The sequence below is a fragment of the Labrus bergylta genome, chromosome 15, assembly GCF_963930695.1.
Source record: "Labrus bergylta chromosome 15, fLabBer1.1, whole genome shotgun sequence".
Taxonomy (NCBI): Eukaryota; Metazoa; Chordata; class Actinopteri; order Labriformes; family Labridae; genus Labrus; species Labrus bergylta.
In genome coordinates this window covers 10,781,884-10,807,817 of record NC_089209.1, presented here as the reverse complement: position 1 = coordinate 10,807,817, position 25,934 = coordinate 10,781,884, and the positions used below count along the sequence as shown (strand labels likewise).

Sequence of the window (25,934 nt, the reverse complement as noted above, 5' to 3'; positions counted from 1 at the left end):
GCGTTCTTTTCTGACTTGGCAAAACAGGAAACTTTCAGCATCCCGACTTTCAGCATATTATTTTCCAAATAATAACAAAGGGAAAGGATTCCAGTCACCCGAATAAAAAGGGTATTTATTGCTCATTTAAGCCACCAGTGGCCTTTCACTTCACAGTTCAAAGTTGAGTATAGGCAGTCAACTGGCTGCAAGAGAAACCCAGCAACACATCACTGTTTTGTCGATGGATTTCATCCCTTTTCACAGAACAGCAAATAAGCAAAAAAAAAAAGCATTTGTCCCCTAGAAAAAGAAATCAAGATAACAAAAAAGATTACGACAACTACTTCAACAGCATTTTTCCTTTCGTCACACATAAGACATTTGAAAGCTTTTGAAAAGTCAGTGCCTGAGACATGATATTTTCTCCCAACGTAATGGCAAGTCAAAAAACATTGTATTAATTACATGGTCAACATGTAAGTCAAGTTAAAACATTGAATATCACAGCTTTGCCAGGTTGACACATTAGCCCCTGCGTAATGCAATGTCAGTTGACATGATTATACAAAAAACAGCACATTGTTCTTTAAAAATTGGGATGGTTTTTAAAACGGGAATACCAAAAAAAAACCACAGCAAAAGAATTATCGTACAGTAGATACTTGTGCTTTTTAATAAGTCAACAAAGCTCTGGCTCACACTCAGATACTAATGTTGCAGAGGTCAAACCTTTCAGTCTCCTTTACATCGAGACTACTCCTCCATTTACACGGCTGCTATGAATATTAAAATGAGTAGAAGCTGTTGTGTATATAACACAGAGATCCTCATTTGTCTGAATTATAAAGACGCAGCACATTTCTAATGATATGCGTTGACATATCGCGTCGCTACTTCTTGAACATCTAATTGCACCCCGGCAGAACCTGTGCTTCTTCTTTTTGCACAGTGTTATTATTGAGTCTTAAATTAATTGCTGCCAAACGATTGGAAAAAAATGTTATTTTGATATCAGGTAGAAGGTGCGTCTGAGCTCTGTACGCCACATTATTGGCCAACTAGCCTCTATAGCATCTTCAAGATGTCTGATGAATACACTGAGGGTTTCATTTTTTGTTTGTCCAGCATCTAGGCAAAGCAGTGTGTTTCAAAAAGCCGTCGAGAAAAATACAGGCTAGCTTAGCATTGCCCCAAAACTGTTGCATATGTACACCTTAATGTGTGCTGAATATATCGACATTGAAAGGTGAATTTTTCTTCTGGCCAGCTAATCCTACAGCACTGAGTCAATAAATCAGCCTTCCAAACAGCTGGTGGTCTCCTGTTCAAGGCTCTCTTTTGATGCTAGAAGCTATCTTCCTCGTCTCTCCGGGACATTATAAGCTGCCTCCTGGGTCCTGTGAGATGAGGGACACTAGATGGGGAGTCGAACACTCCAGAGTCCAATCTAGGAGTGGAAGTACAGCGTGGTCCAACGCGGCCCATGAGTCCACGTACATCTCTGTGAAGGGCTGGATCGCTTGGTATGGAGTTTAGGTGTGCCCCCTGTTCAACGCTGTCCCGATCCAAGCGGGGGTTACTAGCACTGCTTGGAGACTGAGGATCAGCGCTGAAGTACAAGGTTGAACTTGACTCTGTTGGACAGAAATAAGGTTCTGGACTGTCCCCGAACACAGACTTTCCCTCCGGTGAGCTACGTTTAAAATCGGATGTAGGTGACTCCATCGGGCTCTCCATCTCCAGACTGTCATCTTCCTCCTCAGGTTGCTCTGTTGATGTGGGCTCGCTCACACTCTGGAACTCATCTTTACAGTCTGAGAGAGGTGCAGGGCCTTTCCCCTGAGACTCAGAGGTGGAGATGCCCTCACCCCCTGCTGTGATAGTCATGCCCTCATTACTCTTAAACTCTTGGTTGTACTCCTCCAAGTCCAGTATGGCTGCCGCTCCGCCGGCTCCATATGCTCGGTTTATCTTCCCCAGGTCTCCTGTTTTCAGAGCCAGTCGGATAAGGAGCCAGTGGTGGTGGTAGCACGGGCAGCAGCTGTTAGCCTGGCCTCCGCAGGTTCCTGGGTGCTCAAGCAGAGATCCAGCAACACCTGAGAGTGAGAAGCTTCCGTGGTTTTGAATGGAGGTTGCGGGCAGGCTTTTATCCCCGAGAGAGAAGGAGGACTCCCCTTGTTCTATGCATGTGCTGCCCATGTGGTTGCGGTTCATTCCCTGGGAGATCTCTGTGGACTTTGGGTGGAGGAATCTGTAGTATAGGACCAGAGAGGTAGCACCTGGGAAGCGGGAAGAAAAACGTTTATGAAGCATTTTTTTTAGTACAACTGATTATCAAGTTACTTCTTCTTTTATTCTGGTATTTAATAAATCTATCTTTAAGAATCTAGAGGTCAGTGTTGTTGGATTGCTTATTGTAGTTTTAGTGACAACATTAGAGATGACCTTTTGTTTACTATCATGTTCAACTAACCCACAAATTGTTTATTTGACACCACAGATTATGTTTGTTCTATCTCTAATTATTAATTGTTATAAAACAATTATTATTAAAAAAAATATATTAAACACGTAGCACTCCAAGGACAAATAAGTGTCATTACTTTTTGACTGGATTCGATTGCCTTTGGTGTTGTACACTGAAACTATGAGGCGTTTTGACAGGAACGTATTTGAGCGCTAAGCATGAAACAAAATCAGAGCCGTATATCTGTTCCAAAAGAAGAAAAAGCGCAGATAGTGACTCACCAAGGAGAAAGCTGCACAGCACTGTGGTTGGAAGGGTCATGCTGTCCCATGATGCTTCACTAAGGAAGTCAGAGGCAGCCAACAGCAAAGTGGCGTTCTCTACAAGCATGAACTGAAGAAGAGGAGAAGGACAAACCATCAGTCATTAGTGGTCTGCTTTACGTCACTGAAAGCAGAGGACGACAAGGTGAGGATGACGATGCAAACTACATCCCCTGTGCAGGGTATAGCTGCCCTATATGTAGTGTATGTCAATGAGGCAGTGCTCTATGTGGAACACAAAACATACTGACAACAGGGATCAGAATCAAGAGTCAAACCAAGACTACATTTCATCACATCTTACTGCATAGAAACTGGCCATGCGGAAGCGTGACGGTCCGTCTTTAACGTTGAGGAAGAGGAAGACATGGACAAGCCCCATGATGGCGTTAAAAGCTCGCCAACACCAAGGGCCGTTGCAGATGTCTGGTTGCTGTGAAACCAGCCAGAAGGAGGCCGTGAGCCAGTGGAAACCTGGAGGTCAGCATAAATATAGACATTCAGATACAGGCGCATTAGGGGACGCATGTGTAGTACAGCAGCTGATGTATAGAAGTGAAAACTGGATTAATGGGACATGCTGCATCAATGAGGATAAGTCAATCATTTAATTTCAAACTGATATTTGCAAGTGTGTGCTATGTTTCATTATCTGCATCCTTTCTCTTTCTCTTATAGACATCAGTATCAGCCCATGGAGCCTGCTGCTTACCTGCTACACCACAGACCCACCAGTTAAAGACCCTGGCAAAGAACATGAGGCAGGTGACCCTTGCACCCAGCATGCCAGCCCTCCACACCAGCTGGCACAGGAGGGCTGCCGGAGGCATGGCCAGATGGCCTGGTCGTATCAGACAGCAGGCTCTGCTGTAAAGAACCAGCGCCCAGGAAATAGACAGCACACACAGGCCACAGCAGTAGGCGACTGAAGGTAAAAACCCAGAGAGTAGGATATGAAAATGATACATCATCTCTTTTTCAGACACTACAAACAAGATGTAGATATGATTTCTAATGGTGACATCTGTATACCTGGGGACATGATGCCCACATCAGTTGACACCACAACGTATGCCTGAAGCAGGCTCTGAGGGAGCGTGAGGACGAGGGCCTCCAGCAGCCAGAGAGCAGCCACATCTGCCTGCTGCATGACCGCAGCTCCGAGATCAGCCACCGAGTCCTGCATGCGGAACACAGACCTCATGCAGTCCCACAACCTGCCAGAAGAGGGAGACAGAGACAAAGACCAGAGTAGGGATACAGTAACCTCCAGGTGAAGGATTCAATGACACTATGAGAATAGATTTTTTTTTGTTGTTGTATCTTTCTATTTACAGAAATGAGGCAATGTTTTCAATTTCAAATCTGGAGTTCGCTTTGATCTTACCTTTTGAATATGCCCAAGTGCAGTATGTGAATAACAGAGAGGTAACATCGTCTGTCGTCACCGTCATCATAGTACCATTTCACACTTAGCAGTTGAACCGCTGTACCCGGTAGGAAGAGGCCCAGAGTGAGGCCCGCCCACTGCGTCTCCTCATTCCAAAGATAAAACCCGATACAGTAGATCACTATAACACACACGCAGATACAGACATGCACATGCAAGGTGCTGTTAGTATTTTGTGTTTTTATGTCAATGTGTCAATTACGCAGAGTTTCAGAGTCCTTTAAGAATTTGAAGCCCACTTGCATAGCTCCTTAAGTGAATTGCCATTTAATCAAGGGGAAGCTGTTCTAATAAGATGATGCAAGGTCTGTCTTAATTTGGCTTAACAAAAGCCCCCGATTATGTCCCTGCAACCACGATATGAAAATAAATGACAAGAAAGAGCATCATCTTCCTAAATTGATCATTTTCAATTATGCCTCATTTTGTCTGTAACAGGCTGACTGAAATGTGGGGTCTATGGCACAGGCAGCACGATATTTTATGCCTCTGGGAACAGTAGCTGAGGGCAAAGTCACACTTTGTACTCATGCAGTCACCTCATCCCCCCCCCCTGGTGTCCTGCCCTTGCCCCATTGATCTGCTTAGTCAGGCAATCATCACACCTGAGAGTTCTGCAGACTTTGTTCAATGTAGACTCCAGATGTGCGCGCATTACCATTCCAAATATTAATAATGATGATGATAACATTAGTCGTGATACTGATGTTAAATTAATATTTAAAATCTGTTTTGGTAGGTGGGTGCAGGATCAGCCAAAAAGGGAAGTGTTCTGTCCACAGGTTTCCCCTTTGCTGCAGGGGTTAACTGTATATTTAATCATGTGACCCTACTGAATGACCCCTTGAGGTCCTAGAGCCCCAGTCTGACACACCTACCTAGCCTGGCTACATGCAAATAACAATGCATAAAGAGGAAACTAGCTTGGTTTGCCTATTCAGCAGTATAGCGGTAGTGCTATTGCATCACCGTTTGAATTGTTTCGGACCTGCTGCTGGGTAAGCTCCAGCACGAAGCATCATGGCTGAGCAAACAGCATTCTCAGTTATTACAGCCTATGAGAAAATACTCACACACAAAAAAAACAACATTCCACCCGCCCTGTTTTCACATTCACCAATAGCCTACAGCAGCAGAAATAGCAGCCCGGTAAGAGGTGGAATTCTATGCCCACTTACGAGCGCTCCGTTCGGCCACGATAACCAGCGCCGACATGCCGAGCAGCGCCGCCTGGCACCACGCTATCCAGCATCCGCTCCTCCGGGCCGCCGAGGGCATCCTGCGGACGACCGCCCCAGCAGCGTTTATCATGATACGGAGAGGTGGGAGAGCGAATAGACCCGTGACATTATCCTGGGCATCGTTTACCCACGGATACGTCCGCTCTCTCTTCTTCTCCCGCTGCCTGCCCCCCCGCCGTCAAAAATACATGACGTCACTGCGCGCGCGGTGTTAAAGGGGAATGAGTTTACCGATGGCCAACTGTAAACAGCTCACCTTCCCGCCACCTTGGGCTGTAAGGGCCTATATTCGTCTTGTTCTTTGAAAAATAATTTAACTCCTTGAAGCTCCTATTTAAAGAATATCTGACAAATGTCTTGATTAGACAATACTTGATATTTATTGATACAAGTTTAATTTATCCAGCAATGTACTAACAGATCAATCATTTTCTTTAATTGGTTGCTTGTTGTCGTTTGCGGTATATCTTGTGGGCTCCAGGGTAGCTGAGATACACTGTGACCAGATCAGGTGTTTCATCATCCCTGAAGAAGGATGCAATGCAAGTTATAAATAGCCTCATCATATTGCCACTTAAAACAATTGGTAACTTAATACTCTTTCTAGTAATTTGAGGATCACAGAGGATTTTGCAGTGTGGCAGGCCTTTGGCAAGAAAGTGTTATATTATACAATATTTTTATGTCGCCTTTCTGCACAGCTTTCATTCTTTCCCCAAATCAAAAGCTATCTTTTTTTTTTTTATAGCTTTTGTTTTATTAAGATATGTGCTACTTCATTTTTACACATACAAAAGCAAGCAATGGACACTGTAGACTTCATGCAAATAACTGAGGTTTCCTCTGTTATTGTTTTGACCTTTATCTCACTGATACAACCCTTACCAGAAACAATCACGAACCACACTCGCAACAAAACACTGAGACAGTGAAAGCACAAATAAATATAAACACTTTAATGCATTATCTCATGTTTAGTTAATAAAGATTTCCCAGAGATACAAAAAATAGCAAAAAAATGTCTACAGTCTCTCTGTCTACAGTATTAGCAACAAAATAAATTAACAAATGTGTATGAATGAAACCTATCAAGTCACTGGTCCCAGGCCATGCTGGTAACGTCTTGATTCTTCACACGCTAAAGCCTCTGTAGAGTATGCATGATTGAGATTAGGGTCTTCTTCAAATAGGGCAGTAACACACAGCTGCTGAGTTGACCTGTAAGGATTATATGGTTGGATTAGCAGAGCTGTCTTAGGGCTCTGCTATGCAGCCTGACTCCAGTTTGATGTTGGTTGCATGCAGAGGTAGAGGGCTGCCATGATGCAGCAGCTGTACGGCCTTTGCTGATTTGTACATGCTAAGCTTGCGCTCCTCTCTGGCGCCCTCCTTGTGGCCAGATGTATGAAACTTCATCGTCTTAATTAATTCAGTAACATTCCCCTTGTCCATCTCAGCCTCTGCAGCCATGGCCTCAAGCTGCTCTGCTGTCTCACTCATGTCAAACCTCTCAATCTCAGAGTTGACCCGGTGTAGCTCCTCCGGGGTGTGCCTTTGGGAAGCCGACGGGGACAGAGGGCAGAAGCCTTGGAGGTGAACCTGGAGGCTGCAATGGTGGAGGTAGGCACAGGGGCAGCGAGGACACCTGTGAGGTCGTTCCCCGGTGTGGAGGCGCTTGTGCAGCTTAAGGTGGACGAATTGTGTAAAACGGGCTGTGCAGAGTTTGCATTGGTAAGGCCTTTCACCTGAATGTAGCCTCTGGTGGGTCTTCAAGTTACTTGTACTACTGAATCGCTTATGGCACACCTGCATCAAAACAGAGGCAAGGAGAATATGTTTAGGAATCAGAAAAACGATGTACATACGTAACATAAAGGAGGACTTTATAGAACATTATAGTGAACATTATAGTAATATACTATTTTATCATTAAGAGCAGCTTCAGACTGTCTGTAGAGAAGAGCAATAAATAATACAAGTAAAACTCAATGTAATATATTGTATTGCTATTTACTACTATATAATCCATATTTCATGTCTGTATCCTAACCGTGCTAACTGTGTGCTGACTTCAACTAAATATTTACTCCGCAGACATTTGAATAAAACGACAGATCCTGTAATCTGTGTTCTAGCTGTTCCCAAAATGACCTTTACATGAGTTTGAACCGTAGCCATACCTTGCACTCATGAGGCTTCTCTCCCGTGTGAACCAGGTAGTGTTTCTGCAGGTGGGCCAGCTGAGTAAAGTTCTTATTGCAGGTCTGACACATGAAGGGGCGCTCTCCGCTGTGCACTCGCAGATGAACCTGAGGATGTATGTCAGAGAGATGAGTGGCTGGTCAATTTGGTAATTCTCTAGCATGGTTGTGCAAGGCAGTTTACATTAACTGTACACATATGATGAAGAGGAACTAACCTTGAGGTTGGATAGCTGCCCAAAGACCTTTCTGCAGACGTTGCACTCATACCGGATCTTTCCATTTTGCCTTGCGAGGGGGTAAGACAGGGTTTTGTAGCCAATCATCTGCCCAACATATTTGGTCTTCCTGAGGTCCATGGCATCATCTGTGTTGCTCTGAGTAGCAGAGGTGGGTTTGGAAGGGAGGCAGTCTGAAAAGGCGGCCATGCCCACTGGTGGTGAGCACCCTCCAGGTGCAAGAGAGGGCAGTGCTCTGCGATTGTGCGAGGTGATCATGGATGAGGCACTTGATGTGGCAGGTACAGCGAGGTCTGCATATTTAAATTCTCTTTGCTCATCTGAGGGGATCCTGAGGTAGTTTGTCCTTTTGGATATGAGGTCTTTGTTGTCTTTGAGCTCCCTGGTCGGTGAAAGAATGAGGTCTTGTTTGGTGTTGGATAGTGCAAGTGTCAAGTCTTTGTATCTGTTGGCCACAGGATGCAGGAAGTGTGCATAATCATTTAAAGGCAGTAAAGGAGATGGGAGTATAAGGTGGGGTTTCAGTCGCTCACTGTAGAGAGGGTATGAGTGAGGTAGGATGCTGTTAAGGCCAAGGGAGTAGTGAGGTGGTAAATATGGAGAGTGCCTCAGAGCGGGCTCTTGGTAAGATTTGGCTGCGACTGGTCCCTGACTGTGCTGAAAGTTGAAGTGCAAACGGGAGGAGGAAGGACTACACAGAGCTGGCCTTTTGGGAGCTGGAGGGCTACAGGATGGCAGAGATTGCAGAGGGACATATCTATGGCCATGGATGGATTCTGAGTGGGGCTGGACTGGGTAAACAACCCGGGGACACAGGGGAAAAGCTGCTGAGAGATTGGTCTGAGACAAATGACTGTCTACACGTGTAGCAGAAGTCTTCAGAGGTTTGGAAGGCTCCTCTCGGAGGATTTCAAAGACGCTGTGTCCTCGTTTCACTGATGTCTTCTCCTGTGCTTGACTCGGTTCTGTGGAACAAATAAACAATAGAGGAATGTTTTTAGAGCTTCTTGCTTGTATTTATTTTCATGATCATGTTTTCTTAATTCTCTAGAACGACTGACATTGAAATAAAATATCTTGTTATTATTCAAATGTATTATTACTTGACCCCCTCCCCTGATTATGCAAATGTATTCAACACACAATCCCACCTCAGTTAATACTGGCTAATATGAGCTATGGACACCAAAAGATGAATTATTAGAATTATTTTATTATGAGACCTAAAGTGGTTTCATTTTATTTTGCAGACAGCCACAGGTGGTCACTTGACGAGCTTCAGTTTTTTAAACCTCAGCATTGGATTCATTTCAACACCACAGGTTGTTGCTTAATCAGAGACAGGTGACATTTTTTTTTTTATTTGATTCACAGTACAGCAGACCGGACACTGACAGTATCATCATTTAGTTGAGTGACACATAAACCCGTGATCACTGAATGATCATGCACACAAGTTCGTTGTCGACATCACCACACATCCTTACTTTCAATCAATTACTGTGTGTGTGAATGAGTGTGTGTGTCTGGGCCATGTCACGCAGACTGTCCCTGTGAAAGTGGACACCACATGTAAGAAATTGTCTTCTGATCAGCATACTGATAGTGCAGTTAATGGGTACAGCATGTTATTTACATTAGAGTCTTTCCAACACAGGACAGGATACACAGTAAGAAACTACTTTTGATCTGAAATGGACTAATGGACCGTCGATTTCAATCATGCATATATAATCATAATAGATGCTTAATGGAGAGAAAAAATGCATATTGCAGCATGTCCATTAACCTATTAATTAGGTTTACTTTTTTCAAGGAATTACACAAAACTCATGTTTCTATAATCTGGATCCAAATCTGTATTTTTCCATTGGTTTAACTGGCTTGCTACAGAATAGATGAAGGCCATGAGCTGACAAACAATAGGAAGACAAAATACAGGAGTATGTATGCTCTTTTCACCTACTCGTGGACACAATCAACATTAACCCATGCAGACACAGAGCAACCTTTATCTTCTTATGTGTGCTACCCATCCCCCCTTTTGAGAGGCTAGGTTCCAGCAAACAAACAGCCAACACTCAGTGAGATATCAATCTGTCAACAGGTCGCCTTGTCAGGAAGTTCAAGTAGTCACTGGAGCGCTTCCTACCGCTCTTCCTCCTTAAGAGCCAAATAAATAAGGGGAGTCTTGCCAGAATGCTGTCAGCACCTCAGGCAGCCTCTCGTTGTGTGCGCTTGTGTAGAAGCGTGCGTGAAAAAGAGTATTTTGGTGTGTGCATATGGTCGCTCTGCTAGTATGTGTGCGCTTTGTGTTTGTGAATAAAAGCCAAATGCTTTGTGTGTCAAGCATCTGACAGCTGTGTTTCTGTGTGGAGTTTTAAAAAAAAAGGGAAACTGAAACATTACCTAAAGTCCTGAAAATGGTTTCATCTTACTCAAGTATTATGACTATACCTGGAGACAGACCCTCTCTGCTTTCAGGACTATACTCCTCTTCTTTGTGGCCCTCCCAAACAAAAGGGCTGTGGGTGTGACTGAGAAACTTCTTCAAAGAACCACACAAAGAGCGTGTCAGTCGGCTGGCGCTTTGATTAGGAGGCTTACTCTGCAGTGACAGTATGTCTCAGCCTGAGCTCAAGAATGGTTCCTGTTGCCTTAAGGTGTCCAGAAACACTCGAGTTATTAATTGCATCCTACTACTACTTGACACTTACCAATACAGTCAATGGCCAGTTGTCCCAGTGGAGGGTAGTTACAGCGTTGGGCGAATTCAGGGCAGTACCACACTAGAAGCTCCTGACCTGGCTGAATTGGTTTAATGGTGTAGAAGTAGATCTCCAAACCGTTCTGGCAGGCAACCAGGTTCTGCTCCTCCACAGTGCAGGCTGGGTTGACATAACGCATCCAGTTGCTCCGCTCCTCTTTCAACCCGTCCAGGATGTGGTGTAAATGCCCTTCAGAGAAAACCTACAAAAAAAAGATAAGAAGTATTGAGATAATTCTGTTGGGTCAAAATCATGAGGTGTTCTGCATCTGAAACCATGGTGTCACAGGTTTCCCTCTGCCTTTATGGTAAATACTGTGAGAATACAGCTGACATGCGTGCGACATTAGTCATGCTAAACCTACACTGAGCAAGAATTTCACCGTATGACTGGATTGCAGTGTTGGGTTTACTATCACGCCCACTAATTCTCTCACCTTTGTAGTGGAATCATCACCGCATCTGCTGAGCTATTACGAAGCTATTTTATTTTAGCTGACTTAAACAGTTGTTAGTATCAAGGTCAGTTCTTTTTACTCTCTGATCTGCGAAGCTGTGCTGTCGCTTGAGTCATGCCTGTAATGTCAACAGGTCGTCTGTGTTATGGCTGTTGCAAGCCTTGGTTGGGGGTTGCATGATTTCATGGTTGCTGACGCTACACTGTAGAATCACAAAGAGCACTTGTGTGTAATGGAAGATGTCCTGATGCTGCTGCTTTAGAAGACAACAGTGCTCAGGCTCAAAGCCACTTCCTCGCTTAGTCAGTATGAGAATTGTGAGTCTGGAGAAGTGCGGACATGTGTATGGTGTATTTACTGGCAGTGATACCACTGCCGAGAGAAGCGGAGAGAGAGAGAGGAGAACCGCTGCGTCACTGAAACCAAACAGCTGTGTGTGTGACCTCAGAAAGTCATGAAGGGAACTGGTACATCTGATCGTGTTGCCTTTTAAGAGACTGAAGCACTGGTGAACAGAGTTACACTTTCACAGGATGTCAGACATTGACCACAGCTGCTTACTTGTGCCAGGCAACAGTCACGGCAGTGTCTCCAGATGGAGGTACAGGATGTGAATAGTTACGAAATACACACACATGAATTTCCCATGCAAGCACACATCCAGAGACCCACATGAGTTTTACTTACCCTCCAAAAGTACTTCCTGTCAGCATCTTTCAGAAGAGTTTCGTTGGTGTAGCTTTCCCCAACCAGAGGACCGAAGCGTGTTCCCTTAGGAATCACCTCTTTACTGGTCACCCCATGCACCTGTTTGACAAGATGAAAATGAAATCATCAAACGACAGAGTAGCTCACGAATTGGAGGGCCTGAGCAAGCTCCTGGATGTCAACTTCTCATCTGACTCTTCATGCCCTGCTTGTTTCTGGGTGATTAACACAAATGATCAGATCAGTCCCCTGAGAATCGCTTAAAGGGACAGAACATCCAAGCAACTACTGGGATTATTACATACAATGGCAATCATGGTCAATTGTCCATGGAGAAAAATGAAAATGTTGCAAGGCTGTGACAGAATGCGTACCTCCCTTCCCATGCTGAATAATTCATAAGTCAGTCACCCAAGTTATCTTTTGTTTCGCCACCATATTAAAGTTTCACCACTACTCTTGTTGTGCGCGCTTGCAGGTGTGAAACTCAGTCCTGTGTCTCGAGCCTCCGGGGTGTGGAAGAGAGGATAAGGTGTCATGGGCACACCCTGACCAGTCAACTAAACCTTGAGCTCTGTTAAAAAAAAAAAACCCTAAAGCAATGGAAATGTATTCTCTCTTTCATCTTAGTGTAATACTGGCATGGGGTAACAGCTTGATGAACCGCTGCACATGCTTTAGCAGCAGAGTTTGTCTCCAGTTTATCCTGCTAGTTCTACCCCCTGCTTTCGTAGGCTTTGTCTGAAGGCTCTATTTGATGTGCCCATGTGTCACAGGTTAATGTAACATATCCTGTTCTTCATGTCACCCAGACTGCAGACAGACTTTATTAGAAGGTCAAAGTGGTGGTACAGGTATTTTGCTGCAGACGCTTCACTTCCTTCCTCTGATCTCACCTGATTACCATCTTTCATCTACAGAGGCTCAACCCCCGTCTCGCTTAAAGAAATCTGATGTTTCCTCTTCATGAATACGCCACCGGGTTCATCTTTTATCATATATTTACCATACTGCCCTTGTCCATCCAGTTAAACATAAACTCTCCTCCACTATTGATCACTGTCACTGCCACATACTTGATCCTTAATGTAGTTTATGGCTTTATCCATAAGGCGGGTCCCAGTCCTGGCGCCCCCTGCTTTATAGTGTAATTGTGTGTTTGGACAAAGGGTTGGGAATCTGAGGTGGCTACTGATCATTGAGACCCCAGGCTGTGTGCCTGCTGAGAGACAGGCCTGCCTTCGCTTTGCCTAAACACATACATAGCAGAGAGGAAAGGCCGAATTTAGACAACAACACGTCAAGCGCTTCCCGTCTGAGGATGGATGAGTGGATGACAGGATGTTGGAGTGACGCAAAGAGTCTGCGGTTATTTCAAAACATAAACAACTACAGTAGATGTTTATACCACTCAGATATATATATATATATATATATATTATGAATTATTATGAATCTTTTTCCTGCTTTGCATTAGTAGTTTTCCTGCTGCTCAAAACACAAACAAGGATGGTCTTCTTTGTCGCATACCTCTGCAGAGTCGTGGGAGCATTTCAGGGCCAGGTTCCTGGGCAAGGATCTCTCAGCTCGTGTCCAGCGCTTGTTTTCAGACTCCTCTTCAACTGGTTGGTCCTTCACAATATAAGTACACTTTTGCTCAAAGTGTTCCTCTCTCCATGATGTCATGTCTACATCCTGTGACTCTGGCATCGCTGCTGTGATAATCCCTGAGCTTTGCAGCGATCTCTCTGAGGTTAGCATGCCTGTGGTGCACTTAGAGGAGGAGGCCTGCAGAAAAAGATGGCGATATTAGAAAATGACTGTAGTTGATTAAAGACATATTTCCATTTTCCTTTGATGTCACATTTTAAGGGAAAAACAGAGACAACACAAACAACAGCTGACTTACCAAGGGAAGTCAAGTTAAGAATAGAGTTCAAATTAGACTCCAGAGTGTGAGATATGACACAGAGGAGGCATTGGCAAGTTTGGGGATGTTAGGGAGAAAGACCAGCAGGAATTCTAACTTTCCCATCAACTGGTCCTACCGGACAAACAAACTTCAAAGAGAAACCTTTCGTGCTCACTGCCCTATCGCCCCCACCGTCCCATACATCCTGTGACTCTCTGAATCACAACCCCTGGGCTATAAGGGAGGTTCCTGTGCACGTCATCCCCGGTGCAAGACCACTTTCACAAGGAAATCAGCGCTCGCAGTGAATCGACCAGACTTCCTCTAAACTGGCTGAGACTTGGCTCTGAGCCAGATCAAGCCTCTCTTTCTTTTCTGTCTGTTCTCTATACGCTATCTATCCGACCCCCCCCCCCCGATGTCAGAAAGATGGGCCACTGACAAAAAGTTGAATTCCCAGATTGAGGGGACGAAGCATTGAAATAGTGAAGATAGAAAGAAGAAGAGACGCTGATAGGAGGGACTTGTGATTAATAGACAATGCTGATACGTTCAGATATGTACCTCACAACTTCCTTTCACAGGCTCATCAGTTTGGCTCTGAGATAGTGAGAGATAAGGTTGGTTATATTTGCTAAACACTCTTATGTGAAGTGAGGACAACTTTAAGTTGAATTGAAATCCAAATTAAAAGTTTGAATGGCTTAAAATTGTAAAATCCTGCATTTTCTTTTTACGAAGAAATAATAAATTAGATAGCCTAAGTAAAAAGATTTTAAATACTCTTTGGCTGTTTGTTTATTTTTCACAAATCCTTCAAAACTCACAAAGTGATCTCATATTCGCACTGCATGCATCTAAAAGTTCAAATGCGGGGACTACGTTTCACCCCATTTTTCTCTGAAGTGTGTCACTACAGCTGACTCGAAATGACTGTTACAAGCGTGACAGCTCACAGTGAAACCCTCGAACTCGGTGACACAGCATTAAATATACCCTGGAAATCAAGACATGACTCAAAGTTGCACAGTTGTGGCTCAAACGTGGCCCCAACATGAAACAGGTTGAATATAGAAAGTCCTCTTTACCGTTGTCATTTCCAGGATGAGTTTGCAATACAAAAATATAGAAATATAGACAATAATCAATTAAGATGTGTTACTTTTAAATATTTAATATTTTCTATTTCAACATTTTTATCAAACAATGATATAAAGAGGATGTTACACACTTACTGTGAAGCCTTGTGAGGAGCCACACATAGGGCAGGCTGTCAGTGCCCTCCTTAAGAATTTCTGTGCAACCAGTATCTTTTCTCCGTGTCTCGTCCTCTCTCGCTCAGTCTCTCACACAACCTCAGTATCCTGTGTACCTGTCACTGCGCGACTGAACACTTGAGTGTCTGACTCTTAGCTTCTTGCATGGGAGGAGGGAAGGTGAGCGTTTGAGACAGAAGAGAGAGAGAGAGAGAGAGAGAGAGATACACTCCCTTTTCCTCTCCTGCTCCCTCCTCCCCTTTGCCCCTTGACTCCTCCTTGGAGAGTGTTTTTGTATGTATGTATGTGTGTGTGTGTGTGTGTGTGTGTGTCACTCTCTTGCCCCCAGGCGTGAAGCTTTCTCCAGGCAGGGGGGGGGGGGGGGGGCACTGGCTGTCACACAGCTATGTCCGGATCAGACAAATACATCTTCATTTTCTGACAGCCACCCACTTCATCTTCAGGCATACCTGTGTTGTGTTCGGAAGTCAAGGGCACAGCAAGGAGTAGATGAGATCATGCTTGTGATTAGTGAAGCAGGACTTGGAAAGTTTTTTTTCAAAGATGTCATTTCAGTTCAAGCTTGGGTTTCAATAACATTCATTCAATAAAAAAATATTCAAATTTAAAGGTGCACAATGGAGTTTTAGTAGAGAAATGTGAAAGTTGGAGAAATGTACACATTATGTGGTAAATGTTCATAACTCCATACACAAACTGTCCTCAGAGGAAAATTAACTCTCCTGGTAGCTTTTTAGCTCCAAACAGTTTTCCAGGGACTAATTTTTCCTTTGAATAAAGTTTGTCTATTTAGTTTAGAAAATATAGCATAGAATTGTTTTACTTCTCCAACTTTCAAATTTCCCTTCCAAATCTACATTGTTCACCTTTAAAGCAAAATATATTTTTGTTCTGCTGCTAAATTTAAAATAACTTTTAACACAGTAAGTAAATCCACACTTCTTAAATATAATACATTTAAAAATCCAACTCTTCATTACAGCCTTGGCTTCAGACTGAAAGGCTTCCAGTCAGTGCATGACTGTTTCCTGTTTGACTCTCGACACTCACTGCTGTTGAGTGAGGTGTGGTAGAATTGAGAGAAACTAACTTACTGATAGTTTCCTGTAGCTGAGAAAAACTCAGAAAATAAGGAACTGCGATCTTGCAACAAGAAATCTACAAAATAATCAGAAAGCTTCTATTTTAAATCAAACAAATAATAGTGACATGACAAAAACTGTTGGTTGAATCTTTGTCAACACGAGATCATCCACCGGTTGAGAGGGGACGTTTGGTGGACTAGGTGGGTGGTGACTTGGCACGTTGCTAACATTCATTCACACCTGAAATGGAAAACAGGACAGGAAAGAAGCTGAAGAAGGACTAATTATTATCAGTTTTTTTCTGCTGTAATGTCTGAGAACCCAAACTGAACTCAGTCAAAGTGACGAAGACCGGAAGAAATTAACGTGCATATGAGTGATTTCTGAACCACAGGCTGAATCGACTCATCTGAAGATCAGTTCTCAATGAATTGTTTGGGTGACATTACAATACACCAGATATTAGGACTATTTCATCAGATGTTGTCAGCAGCTTGATACCCAAAACTGTTATATAACTGTTATAAAGCCAGACCAGAAGGATCAGCAAATTCTCACATTTCAACTTTTAATAACCTCTTATAAAAATACTTTATGACCTGTTCATTTTTGCAGCTCTGGCTAAAATGGCCATAAGCAAGAAAACACTTCTGCTGAAACACAAATATTATGAGACTGTAAATGTTGGTTTACACTTTGTATTACTGACTACACAATGCATTCACATTCATAGAGAGGTTTGCTTTGGTTAACTCTTAATCGCAAAACTTTGGAGTTATAGTTTTAAAAAAGTAGAGAAAATCCTGAAATATTGTTTAAAGCTATTCATCATCAAATCGCAAAACATGAATGGGGGTGGTCAGATAGCCCCCCTTCCCACTATGTTCTCCCATATCCAGCCTCACTTCAGCTGTCCTATCCAATTAAGGCAAAATAGTCCAAATAGTAACTTTAAAAAAGGGTGTGTTCTGCAGGAACTTCTTTATCCTGTTTCCCTTTCAGAAGCCGTCCTCCTCTGTGGCTCAGCAGGGTGTTAATGTCCAGAATGTGTTGATACTTGTGTCGTGCTGCTGTAAGTTTATCTGTCGGCCTGTTTTCACCCCGCTCCACTCCCCTCTCCTCTTTCTCTTTTCTCTCAAGGCAACATTTGACTTGGCAGACTGCCTGCCTTCTCAAGAATCGTCTGAATGTGCAGACTCATCACACACGCGCTTGACACGCGACCTGCTGTGAACAACAGCCTTTTATGGGCGTCTGTGACATTATTTCCATTCAAACGTGCAACGTATTTTGTGATGCACTGTCTTTTCATTGACTTTCTCCTCTTCGGGTTAAGATCATGCTGCACTGTCATGTGTCAAGCGGATCCTGTTGCTCCTAAACCCTCCTTGGTTCCTGCGGTGTTTCGTCCTTCATTTCTTGCTTCCTGTCCAACTCATCACACCTGACCAAGCTACTAATTATGGCTGCTGACATGAGCCACCATGTAATTTAAAATCCACATGTCTGTTGCTGTTGGGCTCTTTTTCTGTGCCTTCAGTCATCTCATTCATCACCTTCTATTCACCTCTCCTCTCCTCCTCCTCTTCCTGTGTAATGTCTCTCGATCTCAACCTCTTCTTTACTACATCTATTACTCATCCATTACTCGTGCTGTGCAAATAATCTACCAAACAACATCAGGGACTCCGTGTATGAATCGTGTGAGCCTCGTGCGATGGCCTGCGAGTTTCACAAGTTTGGCTATGTGTGGGTGGATGCTGGTAGTCTACCTGATATTTGACATGACATTCTTTAAATGACAGGATGATGAGTAGCCTCATGGAGACATGAAAATGACTGTCCCTCAATGTGGTGAACGTCGGACAAGAAGAACAAGCTCCCTGACTGATAATAGCTGGGGTAGTGATACTACGACGTTACAGTTTTTTATTTGTATATTAGAAATTTAAAGGGAAGAAGCAAGACATCACAGGTCATGCAGCTAAGATATGCTCACGCGTCCTGCAGCGTGGGAAGCCGCTACATTTAAAGGGAGTTAAAACTGAAAATAAGATAACTTTTACAAAGCCTTATATTCATAAAGTAACAAAAAAAACCACTTCTGGTTTGCCTCAATTACCTATTGTACCAACTGAGATGCTAGTGTGATTGCGGAGAGAGGTTAGCTCAGCTTCTGAATGAACTACTGTTTTTGTCTAAATCCTTTCTTATCTTGTCTCAGAGCTTTCACGAGGAACATTCATTTAGCAGGTTATTTGTGACTTTTGAATTGAGTTGAAGTCATGCCAGGTAAATTTGCTACTATTAACTTCTTTACATGCATTTCATATGTAACCCCACCAATGTTTGTTTAGCATTCTGTCTGAGTATACACTAAGTAGTAATAATAGCTTAAAAGAGAAGAGTTGTGTTGAAAGTGAACTTAGTAATGTTCTCACTAATGTCAGTTACACAAGTCTTTCAAAAACCAATATAGCTACCATTTTCAACCTTACACTACTGGTCATATCAGAACAGGTAGCCTAAATAGCAGAAACGGTGAGTTGAATAAAAAAAAAAGAAGCAAGTCTATATATTGTAGATCTTATAAATTCTAAATGTCACTAAGTGTGACCTCTTGCTCAAACCGATTCCAGCCATACAGAGACTTTTGGTTTGACGTGTTGAGGTTTCTTAGTCACCAGACTTCTTGATTTCTGCCTTCATCCTGATACTGTGACATTGATTTGACTTTCTTATGTGGTGCTTAACCTTTTTTTTAACGTTACTAGACATGTCCCTCTTACTACAGTTGAATGAGACACCTCCCCATTGGACGGTTTCATTGAAACGGCTTTGTACACAAGGAAAATAGTTCCTCAGAGATCTGAAATCTGCAGTTTTCTCTGTGGGATGTACGCGTTAATGAACAATAGATTTAATAGAAAAGGAGAAAAGGACCTGGTTGTAGGTCCTTTTACATTTTACAATGATTTATTTGTCATAAGCGAAGTTCCACTGAGGCTGAAATCTTAGATATTTATATCTTACAAGTTTGATTGAATAATATGTGGGAGTGTGTGAATGATTTATGAAGGAGATTATGTATTCTTCCAGTGAAAGAAGGTTGGTCAAGTTAGTCAACAGTAAATGTAAATACAGCAAACACAGACAGCGGCTTGTACACAGACTCAGGGTGCCTTTGAGGCCTCTGTAAATGTTGTAGGATTTTTAAGCCCTATAATTTCCATGCTTGAGTCTGTACCTGCCTTAGGTCATTTCTCGCAGCAGCACTAAAGGCGACCACTCCTTCCCTGTCACCTCCCCCCGAGGATGAGGACAATGATCTTTGGCTGAGATGCCTGTGCCCGAGCCCATTTTTATAACCCATTATAGCTGAAACGTTTGAAGCGGCCTCCACCTTTGCCATTTCTGAAGTTTTATGGCTGACTGGAGGAGAAATGTTTTGCATTCTATCCCGGCTATTTTGTTGTCACAGCCCCCTACTCTCGGTCTCACAACATGTCACCCTCACTTTTTCTCCTGACATGCTGTGCTGTTATCAGCCCGTCAGCCTCTTCAACATCCCCGTCAATTCCATGTTACTTAAAGTGATTTACTTTACCGTGCTGCTGCACTCTATTCAGCCTGTGGTTCAGAAATCACTTATATGCACATTCATTTCTTTCGGCCTTCATCACTTTGAGCGAGTTCAGTTTGGGGTTTTCTGACATTACAGAAGCTTTAAGCAGAAACTGATTGCAATTAGTTTTTCTTCATTCTTCTTTCCTGCCCTGTTTTCCCATTTCAGGTGTGAATGAATGTTAGCACAGAGCCGGAGTCACCACCCACCTAGTCCACCAACCGTCTCCTCTCAACCGGTGGATGATCTCGTGTTGACAAGCCAAGGGTTATTATCGTGGTTTCAGGACTAACAGGAATGCTACTGCGCTTCTCAACAGATGTCTTTTCAAATCTTGACAAAACCACCCACAGAGATGAAGAAAGAACACGATCATCTGTACTCAACTGACCTGTTGTGTACATGTCTGTAACCTGTGAATGATCGATAATATCTCAGCTGTTAACATAGTTGAGGTGTATGCATGCCCACTGGACTTGTGAAAAGGACAGGTATAGGGGTTACCTTACCATCCAAGGTTGGTGTCAGTCACCTTCAATATTATTATAATTTGGTTTCAGTTTAAGAGCGTATTCTACCGCTTTAGGTTTTGAAATGAGACAAGAGAAATTTCACAAAGCTGAAAGCTGCAGGTAGGAAATGAAGTGAGGGGAAATCCCATGTGCTGTCCGAGAGTCAGGTCAGGTGTCATTAAAAGAGTCTGTAACATTTGCAATGCCTCATGTTCTTAAACTTGATGAGCAGCTGTTAACTAACCTCACTCTAGTTATCAATAACAAGGATTATAAATGAGGAGATATAACTAAATTACTCAGGAAACCCGTAACATGTGTAAAATGGAGATCATTTTGTATCTTAGCTTGCCTTGTTGTTACAGACTAAAATGTGGTTACTGAGAGTGTGACCAGCACACAATTAATGTGTATATTTTGATTTGAAAGCACAAGATAAACATCATTAGGCTGGAGGATGGACACCACTGCTGGAAAAAGACTTGAAACTGGAAGTGAAACCAATAAAGAAAAAAGTTTAGAAAGGTTAAAAAAATCAAATGACAGATTGACTAATTTCCCCTTCCATATCATCTGACAATGAGTCGCAGCCTGCTGGCTGTTAGAAACTATTCAGGCTTGAACACTCCTGCATTGTCAATGTCAGTCCTTGCAGTTAGAAATGATCTGTTATGACCATCAGGGTTCTGGTTTTCTTTGTCATGCATTCTAATGATTAGTTGTTAACTATAGTTTATCTGCGATTTAAAAATAAAGGTTGACAACAACTTGATTTTAAAGTTGACTTTAAAAGTTTTAAAGACTCACCTCTCTGTCATTTAGAGAAAATGTAGCTATGTCTTAACACAGTGGGCCCACAGTGGACCTAAAGCCAAAGTGGTTGACCCTTAATTACATAATACACTGTAAAAAGAAAAACATCCTTTCTGGGTATTTTGTCTCGAGTGAAGTACTTCCTTTTTCCCACCCTTGCTCTTGACACTTTGTTTCTCAACAGATTACCAACCCTGATCTGATCTCATTTTAAATTGACCTCAAGGAGCAAATACTGCACACACTTAACCCCTTCAACTGCAAAGCCGAAGGAGTCATTGTAGCAGTATTTGCTTGTCTGCTTTTTTACAAGCTCAATTTTTCATAAATAAATGTGTGTTGCAGCTTTACAGTTTCACTGAAGTAACTGAAGTCCTCGGTTAAAAAAAAATAATGTTATTCAGATGAAAACCAGATGAGCTGACCTCTTGAGATGGATAGTTGTGCAGCTGAGGAAGTGTCACCCCCCCCCCCTCCCCCCCAGGAGCCACACCTGATTGTATTTTCTGCCCCTCACATTGTTTTGTCTTCCTCTTGATTACTAAGGCAGACTGTCATAATGACCAGCATTGAGACGCATCTTCCGGGAAGGATGCACACAAATTCATACATATTTCCAACACAGACACATTCCTGCAAACCTTGAGAAGAAAGAAAAAAATCAAACTAGAACAAGTGAAACATGTTGTGGAATGTAATATTTATTTTTGATTGCTAATATGTTTGGCTGTCTATCCGTTTGTATCTGTCTCTCAGGAGCAGCTACCCGATTGAGCTCAGTCACCCTTGCCTGTTCTCGGATTCCTGTCATATTTCTGGATGTCTACTGAACAAACAGAGGTGAACCCGATTCATGCCATCTCATTCTGGCACAGGGTAGAGTTTCCCCTGACTTTCTCCCTCTCACACTTCCTCCCTGGTACCCCAAATAGAGACGTTCAGAATAGCCGACTGTGACTCCTGTTGGAGCGGATGCAATACATACGTATTCAAGCATACACATTCATTTCTGTCTGACTCTGTGACAACAATCCCATCCGGTGCAGTGAAACCTGCTCAGCAAAGCACTATCACTGCATCAAACATGATAGTAAAGGTAGGACATTTTTCACTGACAAAAAAGCATGTGCATGAGTACTTAAAATGCGCTATTGTTTATTAAGGGCATTTATAAAATTGACTTTTAGCCTCATTAGATGAGTAGAGTCCAGAAATCCAGTTACCACTACCTTTTCCAGATCACAAAGTAACATGTCATATGCTGTAGAGTATGTTTAAAAGCAATGATGAAAAGAAACGTGTACCTATGCGCTTTTTGTATGATTTCAGATGAATTACTCGACTTGTCTGTGAAGTAGTCAATGCTACAGCCAGGAGAGGGTTTATTTAGCCTAGCATAAGACTGAAAGAAACGTGAAAATTAGCTAGCAGTCACAGTCTATCCTAAACAAAAAGGTATTACCTTGTACAGTGAGCTTGAGAAGTTTTGTTGATTTATTTTGATGACTTTTAAACAGAGCTTGTCAAGCTGGCAGTTTCCCCTCTGCTTTGAGTCATTGAGCTAATTTAAGCTAACTGTGTCCTTATGTGAGCAACTGATTGACACTTTCTGAAATTAAGATGACAAGATTGATAAAGAATGGAATTATTTTCTTTCGTCTACAAAACCATCGATATTGATATTGAAAGTGACTGATTTAGGGTTTAAGCTAACAGTTTTCAGCTTTGTATAGCGCTAAGCTGGTACCTTTTCTCTGTTCTAAGTATTTTTAGTAATGTTGCCCACAGATGGGGACACACCATGTTCACGAGAAGACACCGTATGAATGCCCACTTCTTGTGGTATTTCAGGACATGAGTCGTTACATGTTTGATGACGTTTTCAGAAATGGTGCCAAAAGGACCTTTGACAAGTGTTAATCTAGATTTTCACGCAGCTTTTTGAGTTCCATTTAAACAAGCATAAGCTATCTTCATAGCACAAATGGACAGATAAAACAGGGTAAGACAGATAAGACAGGCTCTCTGGAAAGTTACAATAAACAGGAGGCTATTTCCCCATATTTCCACCTTCCTTATATACATGCTGCATTACACATATTGACGAGAACCAAGTACAATAATCCATTTTCCTTATAGAGGAATTGCACCAAGGTTGCACAATACAGTGTTTTAAATTGTTTGTGAGGCTGCTCAAGAATGGAGTCCATTATAAAACTTTACTGCCACTCATTGACAACTTCAATGACATCACCAGGTGCCACTGTGTCTGTCTGCACACCTCAGTCTGTGTCTGACACCCTTAACACACTCATGCACAGACACACACTCTCTCTATTGTAGGACCAGTCAGACAGCACTGTCCTCCACCTGTCTCCAGTGTTACCTGTCCCAGTCATTACCAGGGTCCCAGATCCCCACTGTAAGTGCACATGTCAACAGCAAAATTACAGGGCCTGCACACACACATATTTGTTTTGCCTTTTAAAAGGATAATATCCGTCTGCACGCAAGCGATACGTTTCATTTTCTCCCCTGCACCCTCCTCCCCTTTTTCTTTGTTTTTTTTCTGGCAAACCCGGAAAACAAAGCAGACGAGGTTCAAAGGAGAAATAAAGAAAAATACATGAAAACAGAGGACAAGTGCAGATGAAGGACACACACTGGTGCTGTGTCTTAATGACAAGGGGAAACTTGTGTTTTTCTGTCTCTGGTCAGAGCAAAATTTACCTGATTACAAACCACTTCCTCAACTGTCATTAGATCTCAGCTTTGTTCTACCACTTAGCCGGACTAATTAAGACAAGAAAGTGTCTTCAGATGTTTGTGGTGAGAGTGTCTCTGTCTAGAAATGTGACTTTGGCAAGACTTAAGAGTGTAGTATAGAGGCACGATGTGCACAATCAAGTCTGACAAGAAAGAATTGACCTAGACGGAGATACGACTTGTTTTGACAGAAAGATAAAGATCTATATTCAGGCAGTGACATCAACTTTTTTTTCCCCCTGAAATTACCCACGCTGTAGGATTTACCGTCAGTATAAATACGCAATGGTGTTTTTGTAAAAGTCCTCCTTTTATCCTTGACTCTTTCAGCGAGTTGGCTTTGGGTAACCTGAGTGCTCTCTTTCCCTTTTCAACATGATCGCTGTAAACAATGACAAACTTCCCTTCTCGTCAGGCTGACTGACTTGGTCTTATTGTCGTTGTTTTTCCTGCTGAAAGAAATCAGGACTGTATGTCTGAACAGATACTGACAGAACCTTATTACATGTAGCCTCCTGAAAAAGACAGAAATGAAGTCACCACTGGAAAAAAAAACCCCAGACTTGTTTGTTCAGTTTGAAAAAGGAATCTATGGCTCCTAGTCAGTGAATTTTCTGGGCATCAATGAAACTGTCCGCCTCAAACATGTACCACAAAAAACAAACACATTTAGCATTTCCTTTAATTTGTGGACCAATCACATCCGTTCTTTCTGCACGTAGTAATTTCCCCCCCCCGACTTGATCCTCCATAACATCCTGTTGTCTGAGGACATCTGAGGGACTGGACAGGTTGGACTGACCCTCCACCACATCACACACAGGGCAGAGCAGATCAGACACTATTATCCCGGCCCTGCTAATGACAGCTGAATGAGAGAAACAGACAGGAAGCTGTCCTCTGTGATCTCAGGGTCCTTATTATTGCTTGTGTATTGTTGTGTCGCGTCAGGATCCTTTTTGACTACTATTATTAGGCTGGATGACTGTGACTTGACTGCAGCAGTAACTGAGGTTTGGTGAGAATCATATAAGGAACATGTACATCCATTCTGACTCATGGTATCTGTGACTTAAAATACAAAGAAGAGTGTCTGCATTATATTCAACCCAGTCTGCCTTTTGCTGTAAACATACCAATTGTGAAATAAAGCCGTTGACCGAAAAAATGCAACATTAATACAAAGGTAAAGGTGTATACAGCAAAATATAATTTAAATATTCATAATGCCCAATAATCCAATAATGTCTTTTTACATTATCCTCAACATATTACCACATTTATCCTCAGATACAGGTCTGAAAAAACTCAACGTATACACAATTCTTAAGAGAAAATATATAAATTGATGTAAACCTACTTTCATTAACATTCGCATTTAATTCAGAACTGATGGTAGCACTATAGGAGAAGCAAATAGACTTCATCCTGAGGTAGACTGTATGTATGACTGTATGTAATGTATGCACTGAATTTCATGGCATCTATTCATGTGTTGCTTGGAAATCTCCTTCAAAATCATAAACACCAACCCAAAGGTGAATCAATATTCTACCACAGAATATCAGAGCAATCCATGCTAGTTGTGGAAATATTTCAATCTGAGCTAAATGGCGTACAAGTTGACCAAAGGATCAATTTGACAATGTGGATGCAGCAGTAAAAGGGGGTTGGGGGCAAAATGGGAAGGTTTCATAATCATGGATAGCCATTTGGCAGATGTGGAAGTAGTAAACAATAGTGAAACATGAATTATTAATTATTTAATGAATACCAATAAATGTGAAGTATAAGTTGTGCTTTTTTGAAACCATTTCATTGGATCCCTTCTACATTTGTAGATTTTAAAAGACTTCAAGAACAACAAAGAAATAATAATCAAAATGAGGTAAAGGGTGTTCTTTGCTGCCATGATTGATTACAACTCCAGAATCCAGTTTAAGTCTAAATAGCGAAACTAAATGTTTTGTTATTAAGAAATGTGGCTCTTGCCAAGTCTGATGGATATCAGAATCCGTTTGCGGCTTATTACTGTTTTTCTTCTCATGATGAAGGTATTCGAACATGTGTCACCTTATTGGATAGGAAATCACTCTGCCTTTGAAAGA

At 42.4% G+C, this 25,934-nt stretch overlaps 2 protein-coding genes across 3 annotated transcripts; both read right to left on the bottom strand.

Annotated features, from left to right (window-relative positions):
- Window positions 1-94: 94 nt before the first annotated feature.
- Window positions 95-5,657, bottom strand: xkr5a (XK related 5a). Its single transcript, XM_020641474.3, has 7 exons — window positions 5,401-5,657; window positions 4,160-4,343; window positions 3,805-3,989; window positions 3,485-3,697; window positions 3,077-3,246; window positions 2,731-2,842; window positions 95-2,261 (listed from the first exon to the last, which is right to left on the bottom strand). Exons 1-7 carry the CDS (start codon window positions 5,531-5,533, stop codon window positions 1,327-1,329), a joined length of 1,932 nt encoding a protein of 643 aa, XP_020497130.1. The 5' UTR covers window positions 5,534-5,657; the 3' UTR covers window positions 95-1,326.
- Window positions 5,658-6,404: 747 nt separating this feature from the next.
- Window positions 6,405-15,196, bottom strand: prdm1c (PR domain containing 1c, with ZNF domain). Of its 2 annotated transcripts, none has more exons than XM_065964100.1 (7): window positions 14,980-15,196; window positions 13,367-13,624; window positions 11,816-11,935; window positions 10,621-10,873; window positions 7,883-8,868; window positions 7,644-7,772; window positions 6,405-7,269 (listed from the first exon to the last, which is right to left on the bottom strand). In XM_065964100.1, the coding sequence occupies exons 2-7, from the start codon at window positions 13,595-13,597 to the stop codon at window positions 6,718-6,720; spliced, it is 2,271 nt and encodes a 756-aa protein (XP_065820172.1). In that variant the 5' UTR covers window positions 13,598-13,624; window positions 14,980-15,196; the 3' UTR covers window positions 6,405-6,717. The 2 variants fall into 2 exon arrangements, with proteins under 2 accessions (XP_065820172.1, XP_065820171.1); XM_065964099.1 differs by having other exon boundaries at window positions 14,984-15,196.
- Window positions 15,197-25,934: the final 10,738 nt, after the last annotated feature.

Excerpts from the sequence above, each read along its gene's own strand:
- xkr5a (XM_020641474.3), bottom strand. The coding sequence starts at position 5,533 with ATGATAAACGCTGCTGGGGCGGTCGTCCGCAGGATGCCCTCGGCGGCC. Across the intron at positions 3,247-3,484 it reads GTGGGTCTGTGGTGTAGCAG|GTTTCCACTGGCTCACGGCC; the intron begins GTAAGCAGCAGG and ends GCTGACCTCCAG. Across the intron at positions 2,262-2,730 it reads GCTGTGCAGCTTTCTCCTTG|GTGCTACCTCTCTGGTCCTA; the intron begins GTGAGTCACTAT and ends CCCGCTTCCCAG.
- prdm1c (XM_065964099.1), bottom strand. The coding sequence starts at position 15,010 with ATGTGTGGCTCCTCACAAGGCTTCACA. Across the intron at positions 13,625-14,983 it reads GCTCCTCACAAGGCTTCACA|GCCTCCTCCTCTAAGTGCAC; the intron begins GTAAGTGTGTAA and ends CTTTTTCTGCAG. Across the intron at positions 10,874-11,815 it reads ACAGGAAGTACTTTTGGAGG|GTTTTCTCTGAAGGGCATTT; the intron begins GTAAGTAAAACT and ends TTTTTTTTGTAG.